The sequence below is a fragment of the Sus scrofa genome, chromosome 1 (genome assembly GCF_000003025.6).
Source record: "Sus scrofa isolate TJ Tabasco breed Duroc chromosome 1, Sscrofa11.1, whole genome shotgun sequence".
Lineage (NCBI taxonomy): Eukaryota > Metazoa > Chordata > Mammalia > Artiodactyla > Suidae > Sus > Sus scrofa.
This window is the reverse complement of record NC_010443.5, coordinates 127,711,874-127,739,061: the sequence shown is the minus strand read 5'-3', so window position 1 is coordinate 127,739,061 and position 27,188 is coordinate 127,711,874. Positions and strand designations below refer to the sequence as shown.

The 27,188-nt window shown below is 39.2% G+C and overlaps 1 protein-coding gene across 7 annotated transcripts in view; it reads left to right on the top strand.

The window, feature by feature from the left end:
* The window catches only part of WDR76 (WD repeat domain 76), an 89,593-nt gene that overhangs the window by 2,296 nt on the left and 60,109 nt on the right, over positions 1-27,188 (top strand). For all 7 annotated transcript variants that reach the window (XM_021096581.1, XM_003121544.4, XM_021096554.1 and 4 more), the window contains 3 exons: positions 234-644; positions 12,912-13,004; positions 14,754-14,809. In XM_021096581.1, the coding sequence (XP_020952240.1) occupies positions 234-644; positions 12,912-13,004; positions 14,754-14,809 (560 nt within the window). The remainder of the gene's footprint in view (positions 1-233; positions 645-12,911; positions 13,005-14,753; positions 14,810-27,188) is intronic.

Sequence of the window (27,188 nt, the reverse complement as noted above, 5' to 3'; positions counted from 1 at the left end):
TGTCTGGCAGACTTATGGGTAAGAAATGTGCCTAGTATAGTAAATAATTCTATTCAAGTTAATGAATTGAGTATCTAGATTTTGGACGGAAAAAAGTTTCCTTACAGGATATCATCAGTTTGGATTTATGTTGTCATTATGAAATAGGTATTAGGTTTATTTACAAAGATCTGAAAGAAAAGGCTTAAGACCTGGAATTTTAATACTCTCTTTTCCTTTATTGACCTGAATAGGTGAATGAATATAAGGAAAACCAAAACATCGCTTATGTATCTCTGAGACCGGTACAAACTACAGTTTTAGGAAAAACAGCTAAGGTGTATCTTGTCCCCTTTTCACTCAGTAACTACAAGCCGGACCAATTTACGCGCCCCAAATCCCTATTAGATAAGAATTCTAACAATGAAGTGGCATGTAAGAAATGTAAGAAGGCTGAAATAGAGAAAACCTGCAGAAAGATTCTAACTCCAAAGATGGAAGCCACATCTTCCAAGGCAGAATCCACTTTGCAAAAATCATCCTTAGATGTTTATGCTGAAAGTAACAAGTGGCAATGCAAGAGCACTTCAGATGCAGTGATTCTCAGTGCTGATGCGGAAAGCAGTCAGGATGGAGACAGTGATGAAGATACCACACCAGGCCTGGTAAGAATTTAAACACTAGCTTATTCAAATTTTTCATGTTAGGAGTTCCCGTCATGTCTCAGTGATTAACGAATCTGACTGGGAACCATGAGGTTGTGGGTTCGATTCCTGGCCTCGCTCAGTGGGTTAAGGATCTGGCGTTGCCCTGATCTGTGGTGTAGGTTGTAGATGTGGCTCAGATCCCGAGTTGATGTGGCTCTGGCATAGACCAGTCGCCACAGCTCTGATTAGACCCCTAGCCTGGGAACCTCCATATGTTGAAGGTGCAACCCTAGAAAGACCAGAAAAAAAAAAAAAAAAACAACTTTAGCTTCATGTTTCTTTCTTTTTTCTTCTTTTGGTTTTTAGGGCTACATCCACGGCATATGGAAGTTCCCAGGCTAGGTGTTGATTCAGAGCTACAGATGCTGGCCTATGCCACAGTCGCAGCTCGGGATCCTAACTGCATCTGCGACTTTAGACCACAGCTCATGGTAACGCCGGATCTTTAACCCACTGAGTGAGGCCAGGGATCGCACCCACATCCTCAAGAATACTAGTCAGATTCATTTCCACTGTGCCACAATGGGAATTCCAGCTTCATGTTTCTTAGCAGTTAATTTTTTTTAATTTTGGGAGAATTTTAGGCTTACTGAAGAGTTGCAAAAATAGTACAGAGAATTCCTCTATATCTTTCACCCGTCTTCCTCTTATGTTAATATCATACATAGCCAAAGAACTTTTATCCAACTAAATGAGAAATTAACCTTGGGGGAGTTCTCATCGTGGCACAGCGGAAATGAAGTTAACCTTGATACAATGCTGTTAACTAAAGTACAGAATTTATTAGGATTTCACCAGTTTTCCCGCTAATGTCTTTTTTGTGTTCCAGTATCCAGTCCAGGATCACACGATGCACTTAGTTGTCATGTCTCCATAGATCTGGAGATAAGTTTCTCAATCTTTTATGACCTTGTCTCTTTTGAAGAGTACTAGATAGTTATTTTGTGTAATGTACCTCAACTTGGGTTTATCTGCTAGAGAAAAGATTAGATTAGATTAAGATTTTGTATTTTTGAGGATGCTACCACAGAAGTGAATGTGCCCTCCTCAGTGCATCTTATCAGAGTGTACATGATGCTAGTATTTACTGGTGATGTTGACCTTGATCACTTAACTAAGGTGGTGTCTGCCAGAATTCTCTAATGTGGACTTTATATTTTCCTCTTTGTAATTCCTAAATACTTTGAGAAAGATACTTTGAGATTATGTAAATATCTGGTTTCTGTCAGCAAGCATATATTTTTTATTGATATAATTAATAACATAAAATTTACTACACTGTATAATTCAGTGTTTTATAATATACATAAGGTTGTGTGGCTATCACCACTATCTGATTCCCGAAATTTTCATCACTCCAAAAAGAAACGCTGTACTTGTTAGCAGTAACTACCAACCCCAATTCCTCCCTCTCTTAGCCCTGGAAACCATGAATCTACTTTCTGTCTATAGATTTTCCTATTCTGGACATTTCATATAAATGGAATTCTATAATATGTGTCTTTTTTGGTCTGAGTTCTTTTACCTAGCATGTTTCCAGGGTTCATTTATGTTGTAGCTTGTTGGTACTTCATTCCTTTTATGACTGAATAATATTCCATTGTATGGATATACCACATTTTGTTTATTCACCAGTTTGTGGACATTTGAGTTGTTTTCACTTTTTTTGCTGTTAAGAATAATGCAATGATGGAGTTCCTGTCATGGCGCAGTGGAAACGAATCTGAAAAAAAAAGACAAAAGACAAAAAAAAAAAAAAAAGAATAATGCTGTGAACATTTACTAGTGAGAAGTTTGTGTGATATTTTCCATTTTCTTGGGTATATCTTGGAGTAAAATTGCTGGATCTTATAGTAACTGTGTTTAACTTTTTTGGGGAGGATACCTGCAGCATGTGGAATTTCCTGGGCCAGAGATTGAACCCAAGCCACAGCAGTGACAATGCTGAATCCTTAACTTCTAGGTCACCAGGGAACTCCACATGTTTAACTTTTTGAGGAACTCTCAAACTGTTTTCCAAAGTGGCTGCACCATTTTTACACAACAACTAGCAATGTATGAAAAATACAATTTCTCCTCAACAGTACTTGCTCATCTTTTTTTTTTTTTTGGTCTTTTTGTTTTTTTTAGGGGCTGCACCACAGCATCTGGATGTTCCCAGGCTAGGTGTCAAATTGGAGCTGTAGCCACCAGCCTATGCCATTACAACATGGGATCCAAGCCACAGCTGTGACCTACACCACAGCTCATGGCAATGCCAGATCCTTAACCCACTGAGCAAAGGCAGGAATTGAACCTGTACCCTCCATAGATAATAGATTTGTTTCTGCTTAACCATAATGGGAACACCTTTTATTTTTATTTTTTATTTTTACAAATGCTTAATTTTAATTTAATTTAATTTTTTTTTTTTTTTTTTTTTTTTTTTTTTTTTTTTTTTTTGTCTTTTGTCTTTTGTTGTTGTTGTTGTTGCTATTTCTTGGGCCGCTCCCGCGGCATATGGAGGTTCCCAGGCTAGGGGTCTAGTCGGAGCTGTAGCCACCGGCCTACGCCAGAGCCACAGCAACGCGGGATCCGAGCCGCGTCTGCAACCTACACCACAGCTCACGGCAACGCCGGATCCTTTAACCTACTGAGCAAGGGCAGGGACCGAACCCGCAACCTCATGGTTCCTAGTCGGATTCGTTAACCACTGCGCCACGACGGGAACTCCTAATTTAATTTTAAATTTTAATTTGAGTCCAGTTTATTAATTTCTTTTGTTGCTGATGGCTTTGGTGTCATATCTAAGAAACCATTGCCTAATTTACACCTGTGTTCCCTTCTGAGATTTTATAGCTTTAGCTCTTCAATTTATGTCTTTGATTTGTTTTGAGTTAATTTTTATATATGGCATTAGATTGGGGTCCAGAGTCATACTTTTGCATGTGGATATCCATTTGTCCTAAAACCATTTTTTAGCAAGACTCTTCTTTCCCATTGAATGTGCTCTGGACTTCCTTATTGAAAATAGTTCCCAGAGGTATATAGGTTTGTCTCTAGACTCTAAATTTTATCCATTTGATCTATCTGCCTATCTTTATGCCAGTATCTCACAGTTTTTTTTCTTTCCCTCCTAGGAGATTTTATTATTTTTTATGTTTTATTTTTATTTTTTATTATAGTTGATTTACAGTGTTCTGTAAATCAATTTATGCTATACATCAAAATTACCCAGTTATACATATATATACATTCTTTTTCACACATTATCCTCCATCATGTTCTGTCACAAGTGAGTAGATGTAGTTCCCTGTGCTATGTAGCAGGATCTCATTGTTTATCTACTCCAAATGCTACAGTTTGCATTTACCAACCCCAGACTCCCAGTCCATCCTACTCCCTCCCCCTTGACAACCAAGAGTCTGTTCTCCATGTCCATGAGTTTGTTTTTCTGTGGAAAGGTTCATTTGTGCTGTATATTAGATTCCAGATATGTGATATCATATGGTATTTGTCTTTCTTTTTCTGACTTAACTTCACTCAGTATGAGAGTCTCTAGTTCCATCCATGTTGCTGCTAATGGCATTATTTTGGTTTTTTTTTATGGCTGATTAGTATTCCATTGTATATTTATACCACATCTTAATCCATTCATCTGTCAATGGACAGTTAGGTTGTTTCCAGGTCTTGTCTATTGTGAATAGTGCTGCAGTGAACATATGGGTGCATGTATCTTTTCCAGTGAAAGTTTTGTCCAGACATATGCCCAGGAGTGGGATTGCTGGATCATATGGTTATTCTCTATTTAGTTTTCTGAGGAACTTCCATACTGTTTTCCATAGTGGTTGTACCAATTTACATTCCCACCGACAGTGTGGGAGGGTTCCCTTTTCTCCACACCCTCGCCAGCATTTGTTATTTGTAGACTTACTAATGGTGGCCATTCTGACTGTTGTGCAGTGGTACCTCATGGTAGTTTTGATTTGGATTTCTTTAATAATTTGCATTTTTTCATGTGCCTGTTAGCCAGCTGTATGTCTTCTTTGGAGAAATGTCTGTTCAGGTCTTCTGCCCATTTTTCAATTGGGTTATTTGTTTTTTTGCTGTTGAGTTGTATGGGTTATTTGTGTATTTTGGAGATTAATCCCTTGTTGGTTGCATCGTTTGAGACTCTTTTCTCCCATTCCCTAGGTTTTCTTTTTTTCTTTTTTTTCTATGATTTCCTTTCTTTGCTGTGCAAAAGCTTGTAAGCTTGATTAGGTCTTTTTTTTTTTTTTTTTTTTTAGGACTTTGTAATTCAAGATTTTATTCCAGTTCCATTTGGGAAACATTTGAAGTTTTTTTGGTTGTTGTTGTTTTTTTTTTCTCTTTTTAAAAATTATTTCCATAATACAATTTTTTTTCCACCGTACAGCATGGTGACCCAGTTACACATACATATATACATTCTATTTTCTCACATGCTCCATCATAAGTGACTAGACATAGTTCCCAGTGCTACACAGCAGGATCTCATTGATAATCCATTCCAAAGGCAATATTTTGCATCTATTAACCCCAAGCTCCCCAACCACCCCACTCTATCCCCCTCCCCCTTGGCAACCACAAGTCTGTTTTCCAAGTCCATGAGTTTCTTTTCTGTGGAAAGGTTCATTTGTGCCTTATATCAGATTCCAGATCTAAGTGATATCATATGGTATTTGCCTTTCTCTTTCTGACTTACTTCACTCAGTATGAGAGTCCTAGTTCTATCCATGTTGCTGCAAATGGCATTATTTTGTTTTTTTTTATGGCTGAGTAGTATTCCATTGTGTATATACACCACATCTTCCTAATCCAATCATCTGTCGATGGACATTTGGGTTGTTGCCATGTCTTGCCTATTGTGAATAGTGCTGCAATGAACATGCGTGTGCATGTGTCTTTTTAAAGGAAAGTTTTGTCCAGATATATGCCCAAGAGTGGGATTGCTGGGTCATGTGGTATCTATGTATAGCTTTCTAAGGCATCTCCATACTGTTTTCCATAGTGGTTGTACCAGCTTACATTCCCACCAACAGTGCAGGAGGGTTCCCTTTTCTCCACACCCCCTCCAGCACTTGTTATTTGTGGACTTGTTAATGATGGCCATTCTGACTGGTGTGAGGTGGTATCTCATGGTAGTTTTGATTTGCATTTCTCTAATAATCAGTGATGTTGAGCATTTTCATGTGCTTGTTGGCTATCTGTACCTCTTCCTTGAAAAAGTGTCTGTTCAGGTCTTTTGCCCAGTTTTCCATTGGATTGTTGGCTTTTTTGCTGTTGAGTTGTTTAAGTTGTTTGTATATTCTAGAGATTAAGCCCTTGTCAGTTGCATCATTTGAAACTATTTTCTCCCATTCTGTAAATTGTCTTTTTGGTTTTTTTTTTTTGGTTTCCTCTGCTGTGCAAAGGCTTATCAGTTTGATTAGGTCCCATTGGTTTATTTTTGTTTTTATTTCTGTTGCCTTGGGAGACTGACCTGAGAAAAATATTCATAAGGTTGATGTCAGAGAATGTTTTGCCTAAGTTCTCTTCAGGAGTTTGATGGTGTTTTGTCTTATATTTAAGTCTTTCAGCCATTTTGAGTTTATTTTTGTGCATGGTGTGAGGGTATTTTCTAGTTTCATTGATTTGTATGCAGCTGTCCAGTTTTCCCAGCAATACTTGCTGAAAAGACTGTCTTTTTTCCATTTTATGTTCTTGCCTCCTTTGTCAAAGATTAATTGACCATAGGTGTCTGCGTTTATTTCTGGGTTCTCTATTCTGTTCCATTGGTCTGTCTTTCTGTTTTGGTACCAGTACCACACTCTCTTGATGACTGTAGTTTTGTAATATTGCCTGAAGTCTGGGAGAGTTATGCCTCCTGCTTGGTTTTTGTTCCTCAGGATTGCTTTGGCAATTCAGGGTCTTTTGTTGTTCCATATAAATGTTTGGATTGTTTGTTCTAGTTCTGTGAAAAATGTCATAGGTAATTTGATAGGGATTGCATTGAATCTGCTAGATTGCTTTGGGTAGTATGGTCATTTAACAATATTAATTCTTCCACTCCAGGAGCGTGGAATATCTTTCCATTACTTTGAATCCTCTTTGATTTCCTTGATTAATGTTTTACAGTTCTTAGCATATAAGTCTTTCACCTCTTTGGTCAGGTTTATTCCTAGGTATTTAATTTTTGGGGGTGTGGTTTTAAAAGTATTGTATTTTTATATTCCTTTTCTAATATTTCATTGTTAGTATACAGAAGTGCAATTGATTTCCGAGTGTTAATCTTGTATCCTGCTACTTTGCTGAATTCATTGATCACTTTGAGTAGTTTTTGTGTGGAGTCCTTAGGGTTTTCTGTATATAGTATCATGTCATCTGCATACAGTGACAGTTTTACCTCTTCTCTTCCAATTTGAATACCTTTTATTTCTTTTGTTTGTTGGATTACTGTGACTAGGACTTCCAATACTATGTTGAATAACAGTGGTGAGAGTGGGCATTCTTGTCTTGTTCCAGATTTTAGTGGGAAGGCTTTCAGCCTTTCTCCATTGAGTATTATATTGGCTGTGGATTTACTGTAAATGGCTTTTATTATGTTAAGGTATGTTCCCTCTATATCCACTTTGGTAAGAGTTTTGATCATGAATGGATGTTGGACTTTGTCCAATGCTTTTCCTCCATCTGTTGAGATGATCATGAAGTTTTTATTTTCTTTTGTTAATGTGGTGTATGACTTTGTGTATGTTCAACCATCCTTGTGAAGTTGGGATGAATCCCACTTGGTTGTGGTGTATGATCTTTTTTATATGTTGTTGGATTCAGTTGGGTAAAATTTTGTTGAGAATTTTTGTATCTATATTCATCAGAGATATTGGCCTATACTTTTCATTTTCTTTTTTTTTTTTTTTGTCTTTTTTTTTTTTTGCTATTTCTTGGGCTGCTCCTACGGCATATGGAGGTTCCCAGGCTAGGGGTCTAATCGGAGCTGTAGCCACCGGCCTACGCCAGAGCCACAACAACTCGGGATCTGAGCCATGTCTGCAACCTACACCACAGCTCACGGCAAGGCCGGATCGTTAACCCACTGAGCAAGGGCAGGGACCGAACCCGCAACCTCATGGTTCCTAGTCAGATTCGTTAACCACTGCGCCACGACAGGAACTCCTCTATTGTTTTTTAAATCTCTGTTTTATTGATTTCCCCTCTGATCATTACTATTTCTTTCCTTCTTCTGACTTTAGGTTTTGTTTGTTCTTTTCCTAATTCTTTTAGGTGGCAATTTAGGTTATTGATTGGAGATTTTTCTTCTTTTTTGAGGAATGCCTATATTGCTGTGACCATCCCTCTAAACACTGCTTTTGTGGCATCCCATAGATTTTGAATGGTTTTGTTTTTATTATCATTTTTCTTGAGGTATTTTTTTTAATTTCCCGTTTGATTCCCATGTTGACCCATTGATATTTTAGTCTCCATGTAGTCATTTTTTTTCTCATTTCTTTTCTAGTGGTTGATTAGTTTCATGCCATTGTGGTCAGAGAAGATACTTGAAATAATGTCTATACTCTTAAATTTATTGAGTTAGTTTTGTGCCCTAGTATGTGGTCAGGCCTTGAGAATGTTACATGTACACTTGAAAAGAATGTATATTCTGATTTTTTTGGATGTAATGTCCTGAAAATATCAAGTCTAACTTTTCTATGTGTCATTTAGAATCCCTGCTGATTTTCTGTGTAGAGAGTCTGTCTATTGATGTGACTGGGGTGTTAAAGTCTCCTACTATTATTGTATTCCCATCAATTTCTCCTTTTATGTCTGTATTTGTTGTAGGTATCTGGGTTCTCCTATATTAGGGGAATATATATTGATAAGTGTAATATCTCTTCTTGAATGATTCTTTTATCATCAAATATTGCCCTTCTTTGTCTTTTGGCCTTCGTTTTAAAGTCTGTTTTGTCTGAGTGTTGCAACTCCCACTTTCCTGTCTTTTCCTTTCACATGAAATATCTTTTTCCATCTCCTCACTTTAAATTTATATGTGTTCTTTGCCCTAAGTTGAGTCTCTTGTAGGCAGCATATTGTGGGCTGTTTTTTTAATTTAGTCTGCCACTTTTTTTTGTCATTTAAGAGCCAAACCCACAGCATATGGAGGTTCCCAAGCTAGGGGATCAATTGGAGCTATAGCTGCTGGCCTATGCCACAGCCACAGCAATGCCAGATCCGAGCTATGCCTGCAGCCTACACCACAGCTCATGGCAATGCTGGATCCTCAACCCACTGAGCTATGGCAGGGATTGAACCCGCAACCTCATGGTTCCTAGTTGGAATCGTTTCTGCTGCACCACGATGGGAACTCCCACATTTTACGATTTTGAGGTCCTTTTTTAACACCTCCATGTTTATCCTTTTGCTGTTCCTTAAGTTTATCATTGCTTTTACAATAGGTTTTTTTTTTTTTTTCTTTTAGATCTGTATACTGGCTTATTTAAGTGATAACTTTCCAATTGTCATTTCCTCCACCCTATTTCTTCTTAGTTCTTTTTTATTTGGAGGAGCTCTTTCAGTATTTCTTTTAGAATGGGTTTAGTATTGCTGTAGTGTTTTAGTTTTCGTTTGTTGGAGAAATCCTTTATTTCACCTTCTATTTTAAATGATATTCTTGCTGCGTAGAGTATTCTAGGCTGTAAATTTTTCCCTTTTAGAACTTTGAATATATCTTGGCACTCTCTTCTGGCCTTTAGTGTTTCTGCAGAGAAATCAGCTGATAGCCTTTTGGTGGATTCCCTTATAATTAACTCTTTTTTTTTTTTCTCTTGCTGACTGTAGAATCCTCTCTTTATCTTTGCTTTTTGCCATTTTTACTATAATATATGTTGGTGTGGGCCTGTTTGAGGCCCTCTGTACTTCCTGTATATTGATATCTGTTTCCTTTACATTCAGAAAGTTTTTAGCCATAATTTCTTCAAATATATATGTGTGTATGTGTATATATATATATATATATATATATATATATATATATATTTTTTTTTTTTTTTTTGCTCGCCGGTCTACACCACAGCCGTAGCAACACTAGACTGGAGCCATGCCTGCAGCCTACACCACAGCTCACAGCAATACCAGATTGTTCACCCACTGAGAGAGGCCAGAGATTGAACCTGCAACCTCATAGTTCCTAGTTGGATTTGTTTCCACTGAATCATGATGGGAACTCTTCTTCATATATATTTTTAATCCCCTTTTCTTTTTCTTCTCCTTCTGGAATCCCTGTGGTACATAGATTGGCCCACTTTGTATTATCCCATAGATCTCTTATATTGCTTTAATGTTTTTTTCATTTGGTTTTCTGTCTACTGTCCTGATTGGGTGATTTTCATTATTCTGTCTTCCAAGAAACTTATTTTTTCCTTTGCATTATTCATTCTGCTGTTCAATGCCTTTTAACTAACTTTTTGTCTCTGCAAATGAATTTTGTAATTTTTCTTGGCTCCTCCTTATATTTTATAGTTCCTTTCTAAAGTAATCTGCATTTCTCTTCATATCTACTCTTTTTTTTTGTCTTTTTTCTTTTTTAGGGTTTCACTTGTGGCATATGGAGGTTTCCAGGCTAGGGGTTGAGTCGGAATTACAACTGCCAACTGATGCCACAGTCACAGTAACGGGAGATCTGAGCCAAGTCTGCGACCTACACCACAGCTCACAGTAATACCGGATTCCTAACCTACTGAGCAAGGCCAGGGATCGAACCTGCAACCCCATGTTTCCTAGTCAGATTTGTCTCTGCTGTACCACGACAGGAACTCCCATCATTCTTAATTCCTTCATATTTGCTCTTAATTCCTTCAGTATTTTCACTATCTCCTTTTTGAACCCAGTGTCTTTTTAGACTGCAGAGGTCTGTTTTGTTGTTTGCTCCTTCAGGGGAATTCTCCTGTTCTTTTAACTGGGAATGGTTCCTGAGCTTCTTCAGTTTGTGTTTATTTTTCTTATTCTGTGAGTTTAGGGGAAACAACTATTACAGGCTTGGAGTGCTGTTTTTATGTTCAGATACCTCTGGGTATTTTGTGAAGGTTTACTATTTATTTTTGGCATGAGGGCTGATTTTGGTTTGGTTGCCTTCTGTCTCTTTTCTCAGTGTGTGCAGGCTGTAATCCCCTTGATGGGATGCTGTGCATGATTCCAGGTAGTTGGAGGCAGTGGACAGTGCTAGTAGCCAGTGCCTGGTTAGTGGGCCCTTGACCATGGTGAGGACCCATGGGAAGGTGGCACAGGCTGCTCCTAGTTGCAGGGTCCTGGAAGAGGTGGTGACCTTCCAGGCAGGTGTAGGCAGTACCCAGAGTGTTTGGCAGTGGCTCCAGAAGGGCATATGCATTCCCAGGGGAGTGAGAGTAACAACAGGTGGTACTTGGTTGCAGTGCCCTCCTTTGTGCTGACCTCTGAGGTGACTGGGGCTACAAGTGGTGCCTGTTCACAGACCCCTAGTGGTGGCAGGCCATGCCTGCTTCTGGAGTCTGAGATCACTGCTCTGGTTTGCCCCTGCTGCCCGTAGACCACACAAGAGGTGCTCTCTGAGAGTCCACGTGTGTGCAGAGAAAGATATTCCTGTGGTGATCCGCCCCTTTTCCTCTTGCCCTCCCCAAAAGTGGCGCCTTGCTTCTCCTGTGGGCCCAGACATCCTGGGTGTCGTCAGTTGTGGTGCTCTGCTCCCTAGCCCTTGGCGCACCACTCTCTATCCTCTCAGGCCATCTCTACACAGCTAACCTTAGTCCTTTCCATGGAACTGACCTCTGGAGCCTGAGTCTCAGCACCCAGTGCTGAGTGTCTCATGCTGTGGTGTCCTGGGAGGTGGTACTGATGGTCTGTGCAGCCCTCTCTGTTTTGCCCTCCTCAGTCGAGCTGCTGTGCTCTTTTGTGAGGCTTTGAGGTTTCTCCATCTTGACTGATTACCCCATCATTTAGGTGACTTCCCAGGGTGTGGCTTCCTTTCCTTTTCACTGTTCCCTCTCAGGAGTACTAGTCCCATCCTGATTCCTCTCACTCTCTCTTCTCTTTTTTGTTGTGCCCAGTTATGTGGAAGGTTTCATGCCTTTTTTTGAGGTTTAATGTCTTCTTCCAGCATTCAGTAGATGTGCTGTGCAAATTATTTTAAATTTTAGAGCTCCTCCGTGTCATATGGAGTTCCCAGGCCAGGGATCAGATCCAAACCAGTTGCAACCTATGTCACAGCTGTGGCAATACCAGATCCTAATCCACTGTGCTGGGCCAGGGATTGAACCTACATCCTGGCACTGCAGAGACACTGCCAAACTCGTTGTGCCACAGCTAGAACTCCTTGAGTTTATTTTCGTGTATGGTGTTAGAGAATGTTCTAATTTCATTCTTTCACATGTAGCTGTCCAGTATTCCCAGCACCACTTATTGAAGAGACTGTCTTTTCTCTGCTGTATATTCTTGTCTTCGTTGTTGTAGAATAATTGACCATAGGTGCACGAGTTATTTTCTGGGCTTTCTGTCTTACTCCATTTATCTATAAATCTGTCTTTGTGCCAGTGTCATACTGTTTTGATTACTATGGCTGAAATTTTGTGATGATGTGCCTAGGCTTGAGTTTTTTTTTTTTTCATTCATTGTATTGCATACATATTGGATCATTTTAATTTGGGAATTTTGTGTCTTCAGTTTTGAGAAGCTTTCTTGTATTATTTCTCTGATGCTTTTTCTCTCCTCCATTTTCTCTGCTCCTTTTTCTCCCCTACAACTATTAGTTGGATATTGGACCTCCCAAGATTCTCTGGTTTTATAGTTGAATTTTCTACCCATGTGTTTATTTCTCTCATTTTTTGTACTTTTTTCTGAATTTTTGTAACCATTTTAATTTAAAATTTTCTGTTACTGAGTTCTTTCCTGTTTTGTTTAATAAAACGATAACTTTGAGAAATAGCGCAATTAACAGCCAGATGGAAATAATTTGCTATTTGGTTATGCTTTTTGACTTCTGACATTAAATCACTTGTTGTTTAATTGGGAAGCCATGCATATATCCTGTGATTATACCAAACTGAAACTTTCTTTCAATATCCAGTGCTGTAAAAATGATGTTTGGTTAAGATAACATAATATAGTTAGTGAAGGTGCAATTTGAAGGAAAAATACATTCAGAGATTGCAGCAAATAGTTTTATGAGGTGCTTTTGCTATGGATTATGTAAAGTAACAAAATCTTTTTGGTATAATTTCATAGGATGATTTTTCAGGATTGTCACCATATGAAAGGAAGAGACTGAAGAACATATCAGAAAATGCAAACTTTTTTGCTTCTCTTCAGTTATCTGAGGTTTGTATAGAATTTCTAATTAATACCAATATGCTGTTTCTCTTGCCAGTAGGTCAATAAAATACTCATAGTATTTGGTTTCATAGTGTCACATGAGGAAGGATAAAATTAGGAGCAAGTTTTATACTTAATAGAAAGAAGTTACCAAATTTTTATTGTTTATAAGACATTTTTTGAAATTGGTGTATTAAATTACAACTGCAGTTTCTCCACCTCCTCCTTTGGTGGTGCATAAAATAATGGTGTCTTATGAATGGCTTTTTGGATTTGAAGAAACAGTGTATGTTCCAAGTGGTTGCTTTAGTTAAAGGTGAAGTGGGAGCGGTGGGTTAAAGGATGTGTGGTAGAGGAGTAAGAGGGCAGTTTTTTTTTTTTTTTTTTTTTTTTTTTTTTTTTTACTTTAAGAGTAAATGGGGGAGTGCCTGTCGTGGCTCAATGGAAATGATCCTGACGAGTATCCATGAGGATGCAGGTTCAGTGTCTGGCTCTGCTCAGTGGGTTAAGGATCTGGTGTTGCTGTGGCTATGGTATAGGCCGGCAGCTGTAGCCACGATTTGACCCCTAGCCTGGGAGTTTACATATGCTGCGGGTATGCGCGTGCTTGCGCGCGCACACACACACACGAATAACTCCTTCCAGATGCTCTTGAGACTGCCTTATTATTGCAGCCCTTGCCCTACCCCAGTGCCTGCTTCCTATCATCTGCTAAGAAGGGGGAAAGATGTTTCCTACTGGTATCTTAAGTATCATTCAGATTGCATTTTCCACACAACAGTGCCATAAATAGTGGGAAGGTTCCTAAACTGGCTCTCTTAGGTCCAGAGTGCATACAAATAAAAAAAAATGCACAGGAAATATTTTTGAATCTCTTCATACAATGGGAATTACTTAGATTGTGTTTCATTGTCATTTAGTAGGTGATTATTGGAGATACTATATGATATAGAGATTTTTATCCCAATAAGTGACTACATTGACTCAAAAAAAAAAAAAAGAATAGATGGGAATATGATTTATATAGGAAGTTTTAAGGATAAATAGCTAGTAGAATGCTATTTTATAATAATTATAACTAAAGGTATAATTTATATATTGGAGGTCTTTTGACTGGGGATTAAACTTTTATGTGAGAAAATAGCTTTTTGGGAAGGTGTGTGATGTTTTCCCTAAGAAGATATTAAATCTTTGGTGTTACTAAATAATTAATTGGTTTCTCTGGCTGTCAACATTCCTCAATATTCACTGTGTGTATGTGTTTTGAAGGGAGAGAGTGTGAGTTAATATAAGGAACTACATTGTTGAGTCACTGAAAGTTGAAAATTCACCAGAAATTTAGATAAAATATCTCTTATTTTAATTTCAGTTAGTAGAAATTATGATTTGATTTGTAGAAGTATAACCTTTAACTTTTCTGGAAAATACCAGAGTAGGATTGCCTGTAGTAGAAGTTAAACCTTTTAATTTGTAATAATATATTTGATAAATGTTTAATATTTAATCATGTAAACTCTTTAGCAACCTGGTCCAAGGTATCAGAATGTCAGTACTTTGGACAGTATTTTATACTTGTCTTTATTACTGATAATGTATTTTTCTCATGTCTATTACAAAGAATAGGTATCATACCTTAAGGATCTTACGGTATAGATCTTGGCTTAGTGTGGATATTAGCAGAAACTTAGTATTTTAGGAGATAAGCTATGTAGTTATAAGATATTTTTATATATGCATGTTTTGTGTATTTTGCAGTCAGCTGCACGGCTCCGTGAAATGATCAAGAAGAGGCAGCCTTCTGAATCCAAAAGGTAAAATATTTGGTTTACAATGCCTGCACCATGATATATTGCTGAATAGTTTTATGATTTGAAAAAAATGGTTCAACATAGTAAAATCAGATCAGAAACTGTGTAATTTGATCTTAATCCTTTATAGGATCTCTGAGGCAATGCTGTTTTTAGTAAGTCTAAAGTTCTCATTTTTGGGCGTTCCCATAATGGATTAGGGGGTTGTGAACCTGGCTAGTATCCATGAGAATTCAGGTTCAATCCCTGGCCTTACTCAATGGGTTAAGGATCCAGCGTTGCCAGGAGCTGTGGTGTAGGTTGCAGACATGGCTCTGATCCCACCTTGCTGTGGCTGTGGCATAGGCTGGCAGCTGAAGCTCTGATTTAACCTCTAGCCTGGGAACTTCCATATGCTGTGATTTCAGCCATAAAAAGACAAAAGAAAAGAAAAGAAGTAATAGTAATTCAAGCACCAATCCATGTACCTGCCATCCATATCAATAAAAATTTATAGTTCCTTTGAAGGCCATCCCTCCACATAACAGTGGTTATGCTGAATTTTGTGATAATTATTCCTTGCATTTATTTATAGTTTTACCACCTCTGAATGTATCTTTAAACAATATTTTATTTTTACATGGTGTGTTTTTTTTTTTTTTTTTAGGGCCACACCTGAAGCTATGGAAGTTCCTAGGCTAGGCGTCAACTCTAAGCTGTAACTGCTGGCCTACACCACAGCCACAGCAAGGTGGGATCTGAGCCACGCCTGCGACCTATAGCACAGCTTAAATCAGTGCCGCATCTACAACCTACTGAGCGAGGCCAGGGATTGAATTGGCCTCCTGGATACTAGTTGGGCTCGTTACTGCTGAACCACCATGGGAACTCCCAATTTTCACCTGTTTTTGATAATCACATATAATATGGTATCATTTTTATGTTCTGGGACTTTATTTTGCTCATTTTTATATCTTTAAAAATTCACTAGTGTTGATGTGTTTTTACTGCTGTGTGAATGTACTATGTTGATGGACCGTCGAATTGTTTCCAGATTTCCATTATTTCCAAATGTTTCCAATCTTCCATAATGACTGCTGCTCTGAGCATTTTTTTTTTTCCTTTTTATGGCTGCACCTGGTGCATTTGGTAGTTCCCGGGCAGGGATTGAATCTGAGCCACAGCTGTGACCTACACTGCAGCTGTGGCAACGCTGGGTCCTTTAACCCATTGTTCCCGGCTGGGTATGGAACCCGAACTTCTGCAGCAACCAGAGCTACTGTGGTTAGATTCTTAACCCACTGTGGCAAGACAGGAACTCCTGAACATTTTCAGGTCAGCAATTAAACCTGCACCACAGCAGTGATTTGAGCTGCTGTAGTGACAACATTGGATTCTCAACCTCTTGAGCCACTAGGGAACTCTTTAGGGTTCACACTTGGTGTTGTATTTTCTATGGACTTTTACAAACATATAATGGTGTGTATTCATCATTAACATATCTCATACAGTAGTTTCACTGCCCTAAATATCCTCTGTGCTTGGCAACCACTGATCTTTTTACTGTCTCCTTAATTTGGCCTTTCCTAGAATATGGTATAGTTGGAATGATACAGTGTATAGTCTTTTCTTCCGGTTGGCTTTGTTACATTTATGTTTCCTCCAGGTCTTTTCATGGCTTGATTGGTCATTTCTTTTTAGCACTGAATAATATTCCACTGTTTGCGGGTACACCTAGTGAAGGACATCTTGGTTGTTTCTACATTTTGGCAGTTATGAACAAAGCTTCTATAAACATCTGAGTGCAGGTTTCTGTGTGGACATTAGTTTTCAGCTCCTTTGACTGAATACCAAGAAGCATGATTGCTGGAACATATGGTAAAAGTTTCCTTAGTTTGGTGAGAAACCACCAGTCTATCTTCCAAAGCATCTTATCATTTTGTATTCATACCAGCAACTTATGCGAGTTCCTGTTGCTCCACGTCTTCCCCAGCATTTGGTGTCATCAGAGCTCTGGATTTTGGCCACTCTAATATGGGTGTAATGGTATTTCATTGTTTTAAATTGCATTTCCTTAATGACATATTATGTGAAGCATCTTTTCATATGCTTATTTCTCATTTGTGTATCTTCTTTGGTGATGTGTCTATTATGTCTTTGGCCCATTTTTTTTCTTTTCTTTTTTTGTCACCCTCTGGCATATAGAGTTCCTGGGCTAGGACTTAGATCTGAGCCACAGCTGCAACTGTGCCACAGCAGCAACCCGAGCTGCTGCAGTGACAGTGCCCAGCCCTTAACCCACTGTGCCACAAGGGAACTCCAAGAAGATTTAAATTTAATAAAGTTCATCTTAATCACTTTTTTCTTTCATGGATCATGTCTGAGATGTTTTAATCTAAAAATTTATTGCCATACCAAGGCCATCTTGGTTTCCTCCTGCTATCTCCCAGGACTTCTATAATTTTGTTTTTGTTTTTGTTTTTTTTAATGTTTTTTTTTCCATTTTTTAAATTACTCAAATGAATTTATCACATCTGTAGTTGTATAATGATCATAACAATCTGATTTCACAGGATTTCCATCCCGCAGCCCCGGCACATCCCCACCCCCCTAAACTGTCTCCTCCGGAGACCCTAAGTTTTTCAATGTCTGTGAGTCAGCATCTGTCATGCAAAGAAGTTCAGTCTGTCCTTTTTTCAGATTCCACATATCAGTGAAGGCATTTGATGTTGGTGTCTCATTGTATGGCTGACCTTACTTAGCATGATAATTTCTAGATCCATCCATGTTGCAAAAAATGCCAGTATTTCATTCTTTTTAATGGCTGAATAATATTCCACTGTGTATAGGTACCACATCTTCTGGATCTGTTCCTCTGTCATGGACATTTAGGTTGTTTCCATGTCTTGGCTATTGTAAATAGTGTTGCAATGAACATTGGAGTACATGTGTCTTTGCGAGTCGTGGTTTTCTCTGGATAGATGCCCAGGAGTGGGATTGCTGGATCAAATGGTAGTTCTATGTTTAGTTTTCTGAGGAATCTCCATACTGCTTTCCACAGTGGTTGCACCAATTTACATTCCAACCCACAGTGTAATGGGGTTCCTTTTTCTCCACACCCTCTCCAGCACTTACTGTTTGCAGACTTTTGGATGATGGCCATTCTGGCTGGTGTAAGGTGGTACCTCAGAGTGGTTTTGATTTGCATCTCTCTAATAATGAGTGACGTTGAACATCTTTTCATGTGTTTTTTGGCCATCCGTATGTCTTCTTTGGAGAACTGTCTGTTTAGATCTTCTTCCCATTTTTTAATGGGGTTGTTTGGTTTTTTTTGGTATGGAGCTGCAGAAGGTGTTTATAAATTTTGGAGATTAATATCTTGTCAGTTGATTCATTTGCAAATATCTTCTCCCATTCTGTGGGTTGTCTTTTTGTGTTGTTTAGGGTTTCCTTTGCTGTGCAGAAACTTTGAAGTTTGATTAGATCCCATTTGTTTATTTTTCTTTTTATTGCCAATACTCTAAGAGGTGGATCTGAGAAGATGTTGCTGTCATTTATGTGAGAGAGTGTTTGGCCTATGTTTTCCTCTAGGAGTTGTATAGTGACTGGTCTTATATCTAGGTCTTTAATTTTATATTTTACATTTAGGTATATGATCCATTTTGAATTAGTTTTGTGAGGGGTTTAAAGTCTGTCTAGATTGTTTTTTTGGAGTTCCCATGTGGCTCAGCAGATTAAGTGTCTGGTGTTGTCACTGCTATGCTTTGGTTGTTGCTGTGGTGTGGGTCACAACTACAGCAACATCATATCCAGGCTGCATCTGTGGCCTACACCACAGCTCATGGCAATGCTGGATCCTTAACCCACTGAGCAAGGCCAGGAATCAAACCTGCGTCCTCATGGATCCTAGTCGGGTTTGTTAACCACTGAGGGTACTCCAAATTGTTTGTTTCTTGAGTTTTGGCAAATAGTGTGTTTCAAGGAATTGGTCCATTTCATCTAGGTTTTTGGATATGTGGGCATGGAGTTGTTCATATTATACCTTATCTTTTTTTTTTTTTTCTTTTTGTCTTTTGTCTTTTGTTGTTGTTGTTGTTGCTATTTCTTGGGCCACTCCCGTGGCATATGGAGGTTCCCAGGCCAGGGGTTGAATCGGAGCTGTAGCCACCGGCCTACGCCAGAGCCACAGCAACGCAGGATCCGAGCCGCGTCTGCAACCTACACCACAGCTCACGGCAACGCCGGATCGTTAACCCACTGAGCAAGGGCAGGGACCGAACCCACAACCTCATGGTTCCTAGTCGGATTCGTTAACCACTGCGCCACGACGGGAACTCCTATACCTTATCTTTTTAATGTCCATAGGATCTTTGGTGAGTCTTCACTTTCATTTCTACCTTTCTTCGTTCTCTCTCTTTCTTTTTGTTGCACCCATGGCATACCGGGAGTTCTTGGGCCAAGGATTGAACCCATGCCACCACAGCAACCTGAGCCACTACAGGGACAGCAAACAGATCCTTAATCCACTGTACAACAAGAGAACTCCTCATTTCTGATATTAGTCCTCTCTCTTTTTTTTGAGCCTGACAAGAGGCTTATTGATTTTATTGTTCTTTTCAAATTACCAAATTTTGGTTCTCTTGGTTTTTTTCTGTTGATTTCCTCTTTTCAATTTCATTGATCTGCTCTAATTTTTATTATTTCTTTTCTTCTGCTTTCTCTGGATTTAATTTGCTTTTCTTTTCTTTTGATGGATAATTTTCCAGGGTATAGAATTCTAGGTTGGGTTTTCTTTTTTTCCTATCATCACTTTAAATATGTTCACTCTGTCCTGGCCTGCATGGTCTCTGAGAAGATGTGTGTAATTCTTATCTTTGTTCTCTATAGATACGGTACTTTTCTCCTTCAGTGTGCTTTCAGGATTTTTTTTCTTTGATTTTTCTGTAGTTTGGAAATGAATTGCCTAGTTGTAGGATTTTTGTGTTGTTGGTTTCTTTTCCTTTTTCCTTTTTTTTTTTTTTTTTTTTGCTTTTTAGGGCCACACCTGTGGCATATGGAGGGTCCCAGGCTAGGGGTCTAATTGGAGCTACAGCTGCTGGCCTATACCATAGCTATAGCAACGCCAGATCCGAACCGCATATGTGACCTACACCATAGCTCACCTACACCACAGCAATGCCGGATCTTTAACCCACTGATCGAGGCCAGGGATCAAACTTGAATCTTCATGGTTCCTAGTTGGTTCATTTCCACTGCACCACTACAGCAACTCTCTATTAATAAACCCATCAAAAGCATTCTTTATTTCTGTTACAGGTTTTTTTGGTTCTTCCTTAGGCTTTCCATCATTCTCTTTACATTGCCTATCATTGGTTATCTTTTAGAGCCCTTGGCATATTAATCACAGTTGTTTTAAATTATTAGTCTTATAATTCCAACATTTTTGCCATGTCTGGTTTTGAAGCTTGCTCTGTCTCTTCGAATTGTGGTTTCTTTTTGCCTTTTAGTGTGCCTTATAATTTTTTCTTGATAGCTGGACATGATGTACCAAGAAAAAGGAACTGTTGTAAATAAATAGGTCTTTATCAATGTGGTGGTAAGATGTGGGGGAGGGGAAGCATTCTGTAGTCTTGTGATTAGTTCTCAGTCTTCAATTGAACCTGTGTCTCTGGACAGTGAACCTCACAGGTGTTTTAGTTTATTTCCTCCCCACTTAAGTGGGACAGGATGGCAAGACTGAGCATGTTGGATATTTCCCTTCCCTAGGTCAATTAGCCTTTGACAGTACACCAGCAGGTTAGGCTTTGGTTAACTAATTTCTCCTGAGGGCAGGCCTTGTTAAGAAGAACAGAGTACTCCAGCAATTTTCAAAATGTTTTCCTCCCCCGCACCCCCTCCCCCTGCTAGCAACATGAGGGGATTTTTCCTTTGGTAAGAAAATTCTGTGAAAATCTGATTAAGCTCCTGGTTGTAACAAAAATGTGAGAGTGAGTCCCCCTTGAGGTTTCTTTTGTTGTTGTTTGTTTTTTTAAAAGATATTATTTTTTAAGAGCAGTTTTAGTTTCACAAAAAAATTTAGAGCAAGGAACAGAATTTCTATATATCCCCTGCCCAAAACATGTGTAGCCTCCCCCATTATCAACATCACTTGCCAGAGTGGTATGCTTGTTACCAAGGAAAACCTCTTTTGATATATCACAACCACCCAAAGTCTATAGTTTACTTTAGGGTTCACTCTTGGTATTGTACATTCTGTGAGTTTGTACAAATATATAGTGGCATATATCCATCATTACAATGCATAGAGTATTTCACTGCCCTCTCTGTCTGTTCATTCCCTTTTCACCCTCACCACTTGCAATCACTGATCTTTTTGTTTCCATAGTTTTGCCTTTTCTTGAATGTCAGTCATGTACTTGAGTATGTGGCCTCTTTCAGGTTGGCTTCTTTTTCTTAGTAATAGGTATTTAAGTTCCCTGAAGTCTTTTCAAGTCTTAATCGCTCATTTCTTTTTAGTGATGAATAATATTCCATCAAGACATACCCTAGTTTATTTATCCATTTGCCTAGTGAAGGACATCTTGGTTGGTTTCCAGTTTTGACAGTTATGAATGAAGCTCCTATAAACATCAATGTGCAGGTTTTTGTGTGGACCACCCTGGAGCTTTTGTTTTAATTTTTAATTTTTATTTTTTCTGTTGCATTTCTTTTTTAAAATTCATTTTATTTTGCTTAAAAAAATTGAGATGGAGTTGGGAGTTCTCTTGTGGTGCAGCAGGTTAAGCATCTGGTGGTGTTCTTGGAGCAGCCTGTGTCACAGCTGTGGCTTGAGTTCAAACCCTGGCCTGGGAACTGCCATGTGGCACAGGTGTGGCCAAAAAAAAAATACTGAGGTATAGCTGATTTACAATATTACATTAGTTTCAGGTGTACAATATAATGATTAAAATTTATAGGTTGTACCCCATTTATAATTATTATAAATAATATTGGCTATATTCCTGTGCTATAAATACATACTCGTAGCTCATTTATTTTATACATAGTACTTTATAACTCTTAATACCCTACCTCTACCTTGCCCTTTCCCATTTCTCTCTCCATTCCACACTGGTAACCATTGTGTTCTCTGTATCTGTGAATCCATTTCTGTTTTGTTATATTCATTTATTTGTTTTATTTTTTTAAGTTAAAGTGTAGTTGATTTACAGTGTTGAGCCAATTTCTGTTGTATAGCAAAGTATATCTATTCTATATATAATAGCTTACGTTTGCTACCCAAACGTCCCAGTCCACCCCTCCTCAAACCTCCTCCCCCTTGGCAACCACAAGTTCTCTATGTATGTGATTCTGTTTCCGTTTTGTGGATGGGTTCATTTGTGCCATATTTTAGATTCCACATATAAGTGATATCATATGGTATTTGTCTTCCTCTTTTTTTTTTTTTTTTTTTTTTGTCTTTTTTGTTGTTGTTGCTATTTCTTGGGCCACTCCTGCGGCATATGGAGGTTCCCAGGCTAGGGGTCCAATCGGAGCTGTAGCCACCAGCCTACGCCAGAGCCACAGCAACGCGGGATCCGAGCCGCGTCTGCAACCTACACCACAGCTCACGGCAACGCCGGATCGTTAACCCACTGAGCAAGGGCAGGGACCGAACCCGCAACCTCATGGTTCCTAGTCGGATTCGTTAACCACTGCGCCACGACGGGAACTCCCATGTCTTCCTCTTTCTAACTTAATTCACTTAGTGTGAAAATCTCTAGTTGCATTTAGTTGCTGCAGATGGCATTACTTCATTCCTTTTCATGGCTGAGTAGTATTCCATCATATATATATGTGCCACTTCTTTCTTTTCTTTTTTTAGAAGTTCTTCCCATTTTATTTATTTATTTATTTATTTAGTTTTTTAGGGCCACACCCATGGCATATGGAGATTCCCAGGCTAGGGGTTGAATTGGAGCTACAACTGCCCGCCTACACCACAGCCACAGCAAGTTGGGATCTAAGCCGTGTCTGTGACCCATGCCACAGCTCATGGCAAGCCAGATCCTTAACCCACTGAGCAAGGCCAGGGGTCGAAGCTGTGTCCTCATGGATACTAGTCAAATTTGTTTTCACTGAGCCATGATGGGAATGCCTTTTTTCTTTTTAAAATTTTATGTCCTCACCCACAGCATATAGAAGTTCCTGGGCCAGGAATTGAACCTGAGCCACAGTTGTGACCTATAATGCAGCTGCAGTAACACTGGATCCTTTAACCCACTGCAGTGGGCCAGGGATCAAACCCATTCTTCCACAGTGATTCCAGCTGCTGCAGTCAGATTCCTTTTGGGGGAGGGGCTGTACCTGTGGCATATTTAAGTTCCTAGGCAAGGGGTCAAATCGAAGCTGCTGTTGCCAGCCTATGCCTCAGCCACAGCAACACCAGACCCAAGCCTCATATGCGACCTACACCACAGCTTGCAACAATGCTGGAGCCTTAACCCACTGAGTGAGCCCAGGGTTGGAGCTCACATCCTCATGGACATTAATTGGATTCTTAACCTGCTGAGCTGTAACCGGAACTCCTGGCAGTCAGATTCTTTAATTTTTTTTTTAATTCCGTGAATTTTATTACATTTATGGCTGTACAAACATCATCACTAGTTGATTTCAGAACATTTCCTTTCCAAACCCCCAGTCCATCCCTCCCCTGCAAGCTGTCCCCTTTGGTAACCATAAGTTTTTCAAAGTCTTTGATCTGTTTCTGTTCTGCAAATAAGTTCATTTGTATCCTTTCTTAAATTTTATTACCTGTGTGTGTGCGTGTGCTTTTTAGGGCTGCAGGTGTGGTATATGGAAGTTCCTGGGCTAGGGGTCAAATCAGAGTTGCAGCTACTGGTCTAGACCACAGTCACAGCAACACTGGATCTGAGCTGCATCTGTGACCTGCACTGCACCTTGTAGCAATGCCAGATCCTTAACTCACTGATCCAGACCAGGTATCAAACCTGTATGCTCCTAGATACTAGTCGGAGCTACAACAGGAACTCCAGGTTTTTTGTGTTCTTTTTTTAGATTCCACATATAAGTAATAGTATATTATGTTTGTGTCTAATTGTCTGAGTAACTTAGCATGATTATTTCTAGCTCCATTTATGTTGCTGCAAAATGCCATTATTTCATTCTTTTTTATGGCTGAGTAACATTCCATTGTGTATATGTACCACATCTTTATTCACTCCTCTGTCGATGGACATTTAGACTGCTTCCATGATTTGGCTATTGCATATAGTGCTTCAGTGAACATTGGGGTACATGTGTCTATTCTTTTTTTTTTTTTTTTTTTAGGGCTGTAGCTGCAGCATATGGAAGTTTCCAGGATAGGTGTTGAGTTAGAGCTACAGCTTTTGGCTTACACTATAGCCACAGCAACGAAGGATCAGAACCGTGTCTGTGACCTACACCATAGCTCATGGCAACGCTGGATTCTTACCCCACTGAGCAAGGCCAGGAATCAAACCCTTATCCTCATGGATACTAGTTGGGCTCATAACCTGCTGAGCTGCAGTGGGAACTCCCACATGTATCTTTTTGAGTCATGGTTTTCTCTGGATAGATGCCCAGGAGGGGGATTGCTGGATCAAATGGTAATTCTATTTTTAGTCTTTTGAGGAATCTCTATACTGTTTTTCATAGTGGTTGTGCCATTTTACATTCCCACCGGCAGTGTAAGAGGGTTGCCTTTTCTCTGCACCCTCTCTAGCATTTATTGTTTGTAGAGCTTTCGATGATGGCCATTTTGGCTGATGCCAGGTGGTACCTCATAGTAGTTTTGATTTGCATTGCTCTAATAATACATGATGTTGAGAATCTTTTCATGTGATTTTTGGCCATCTGTATGTCTTTGGAGAATTGTCTGTTTAGATCTTCTGCCCATTTCTTGATGGGGTTGTTTGTTTTTTTGGTGTTGAGCTGCAGGTGGTTTTTACGTATTTTGAGATTAACCCCTTGTCAGTTGCTTAATTTGCAAATATTTTCTCCCATTCTGTGGGTTGTCTTTTTGTTTTGTTTAGGGTTTCCTTTGCTGTGCAGAAAATTTTAAGTTTAATTTGGTCCCATGTGTTTGTTTTAGTTTTTTTTTTTTTTTTTGTCTTTTTTGTCTTTTTGTCTGTTGTTGTTGTTGTTGCTGTTGTTGCTATTTCTTGGACCGCTCCCGCGGCATATGGAGGTTCCCAGGCTAGGGGTTGAATCGGAGCTGTAGCCACCGGCCTACGCCAGAGCCACAGCAACTCGGGATCCGAGCCGCGTCTGCAACCTACACCACAGCTCACGGCAACGCCGGATCGTTAACCCACTGAGCAAGGGCAAGGACCGAACCCGCAACCTCATGGTTCCTAGTTGGATTCGTTAACCACTGCGCCACGACGGGAACTCCTGTTTTAGTTTTTATTGTCATTACTTTAGGAGGTGGGTCTGAGAAGATATTGCTGTGGTTTATGTCAGAGACTGTTTGGCCTATGTTTTCCTCTAAGAGTTTTATAGCATCCAGTCTTATATTTAGATCTTTAATCCATTTTGAGTTTATTTTTGTGTACGGTGTTAGGGAGTGTTCTCATTTCATTCCCTTGCATGTAACTGTCCAGTTTTCCCAGCGCCACTGATTAAAAGGACTGTCTTTTCTCCATTGTGTATTGCCTCCTTTGTCACAGGTTAATTGACTGTAGGTGGCTGGGTTTATTTTTGGGCTTTCTATCCTGTTCCATTGATCTATATGTCTGTTTTTGTGCCAGTACCATACTGTTTTGATGACTGTAGCTTTGTAGTACAGTGTGAAGCCAGGGAGCTTGATTGCTCCAGTTCCATTTTTCTTTCTCAGGATGACTTTGGCTATTTGGGATCTTTAACAAATTTTAAAATATTTTGTTCCTAGTTCTGTAAAAGATGTCCTTGGTGATTTGATAGGGATCGCATTGAATCTATAGATTGCCTTGGATAGTATAGTCATTTTGCCAACACTGATTCTTCCAATCCAACATCATGGTATATTCTTTCCATCTGTTTGTGTCATCTTTGATTTCTTTCATCAGCATGTTATAGTTTTCCAAATGCAGGTCTTTTGTCTCTTTAGGTAGGTTTATTCCTAATACTTTATTCTTTTTGATGCAAAGGTAAATGGGATTATTTCCCTAATTTCTCTTTCTTTCTTTCTTTTCTTTCTTTCTTTCTTTTTTTTTTTTTTTTTGGTCTTTTTAGGGCCATACCTGCAGCATGTGGAGGTTCCCAGGCTAGGGGTCTAATCGGAGCTACAGCTGCCAGTCTATGCCACAGCCACAGCAACTCCAGATCTGAGCCGTGTCTGTGACCTACACCACAGCTCACAGCAACACCAGATCCTTAACCCACTGAGTGAGGCCAGGCCTTGAACCTGTAACCTCATGGTTCCTAGTCAGATTGTTTCTGCTGTGCCACGATGGGAACTCCCTAATTTCTCTTTCTGATCTTTCATTGTGAGTATATAGAATGGTTGGTTTCTGTGTATTAATTTTGAATCCTCCTCTTTACCAGATGCATTGATGACCTCTCACAGTTTTCTGGTAGTGACTTTATGATTTTCTAGGTATGGTATCATGTCATCTGCAAACAGTGATAGTTTTACGTCTTCCTTTCCAATTTGGATTCCTTATATTTCTTTGTCTTTGATTGCTGTGGCTCTGGCTTCCAAAACTAGGTTGAATACAAATGGCAAGAGTGGACATCCTTGTCTTGTTCCTGATCTTAGTGGGAATTCTTTCAGCTTTTCACCATTGAGAATGATGTAAACTGTGGGTTTGTCATATTTGGCCTTCATTTTGTTGAGATAGGTTCCTTCCGTGCCCACTTTCTGGAGTGTTTTTCTCAGAAATGGGTGTTGGATTTTGTCAAAAGCTTTTTCGCATGTATTGAGGGGATCGTGTGGTTTTTATTCTTCAGTTTGTTAATGTGGTGTATCACACTGATTGATTTGTGGATATTGAAGAATCCTTGCATCCCTGGGGTAAGTCCCACGTGATTATGGTGTGCAATCCTTTTAATGTTTTGTTGCATTCGGTTTGCTAGTATTTTGTTGAGGATTTTTTGCATCTGTGGTCATCAGTGGTATTATCCTGTAGTTTTCTTTTTTTGTGGTATCTGGTTTTGGTATCAGAGTGATGGTGGCCTCATAGAATGAGTGTGGGAGGGTTCCTTCCTCTGTAATTTTTGAAGTAGTTTCAGAAAGATAGGTGTTATGTCTTCTCTAAATGTTTGATAGAATTTGCCTGTGAAGCTATCTGGTCCTAGACTTTTGTTTGTTGGAAGTTTTTAAAATCACAGTTTCCATTTCAGTGCTTGTGATTGGTCTGTTTATCTTTTCCATTTCTTCTTGGTTTAGTCTTGGAAGATT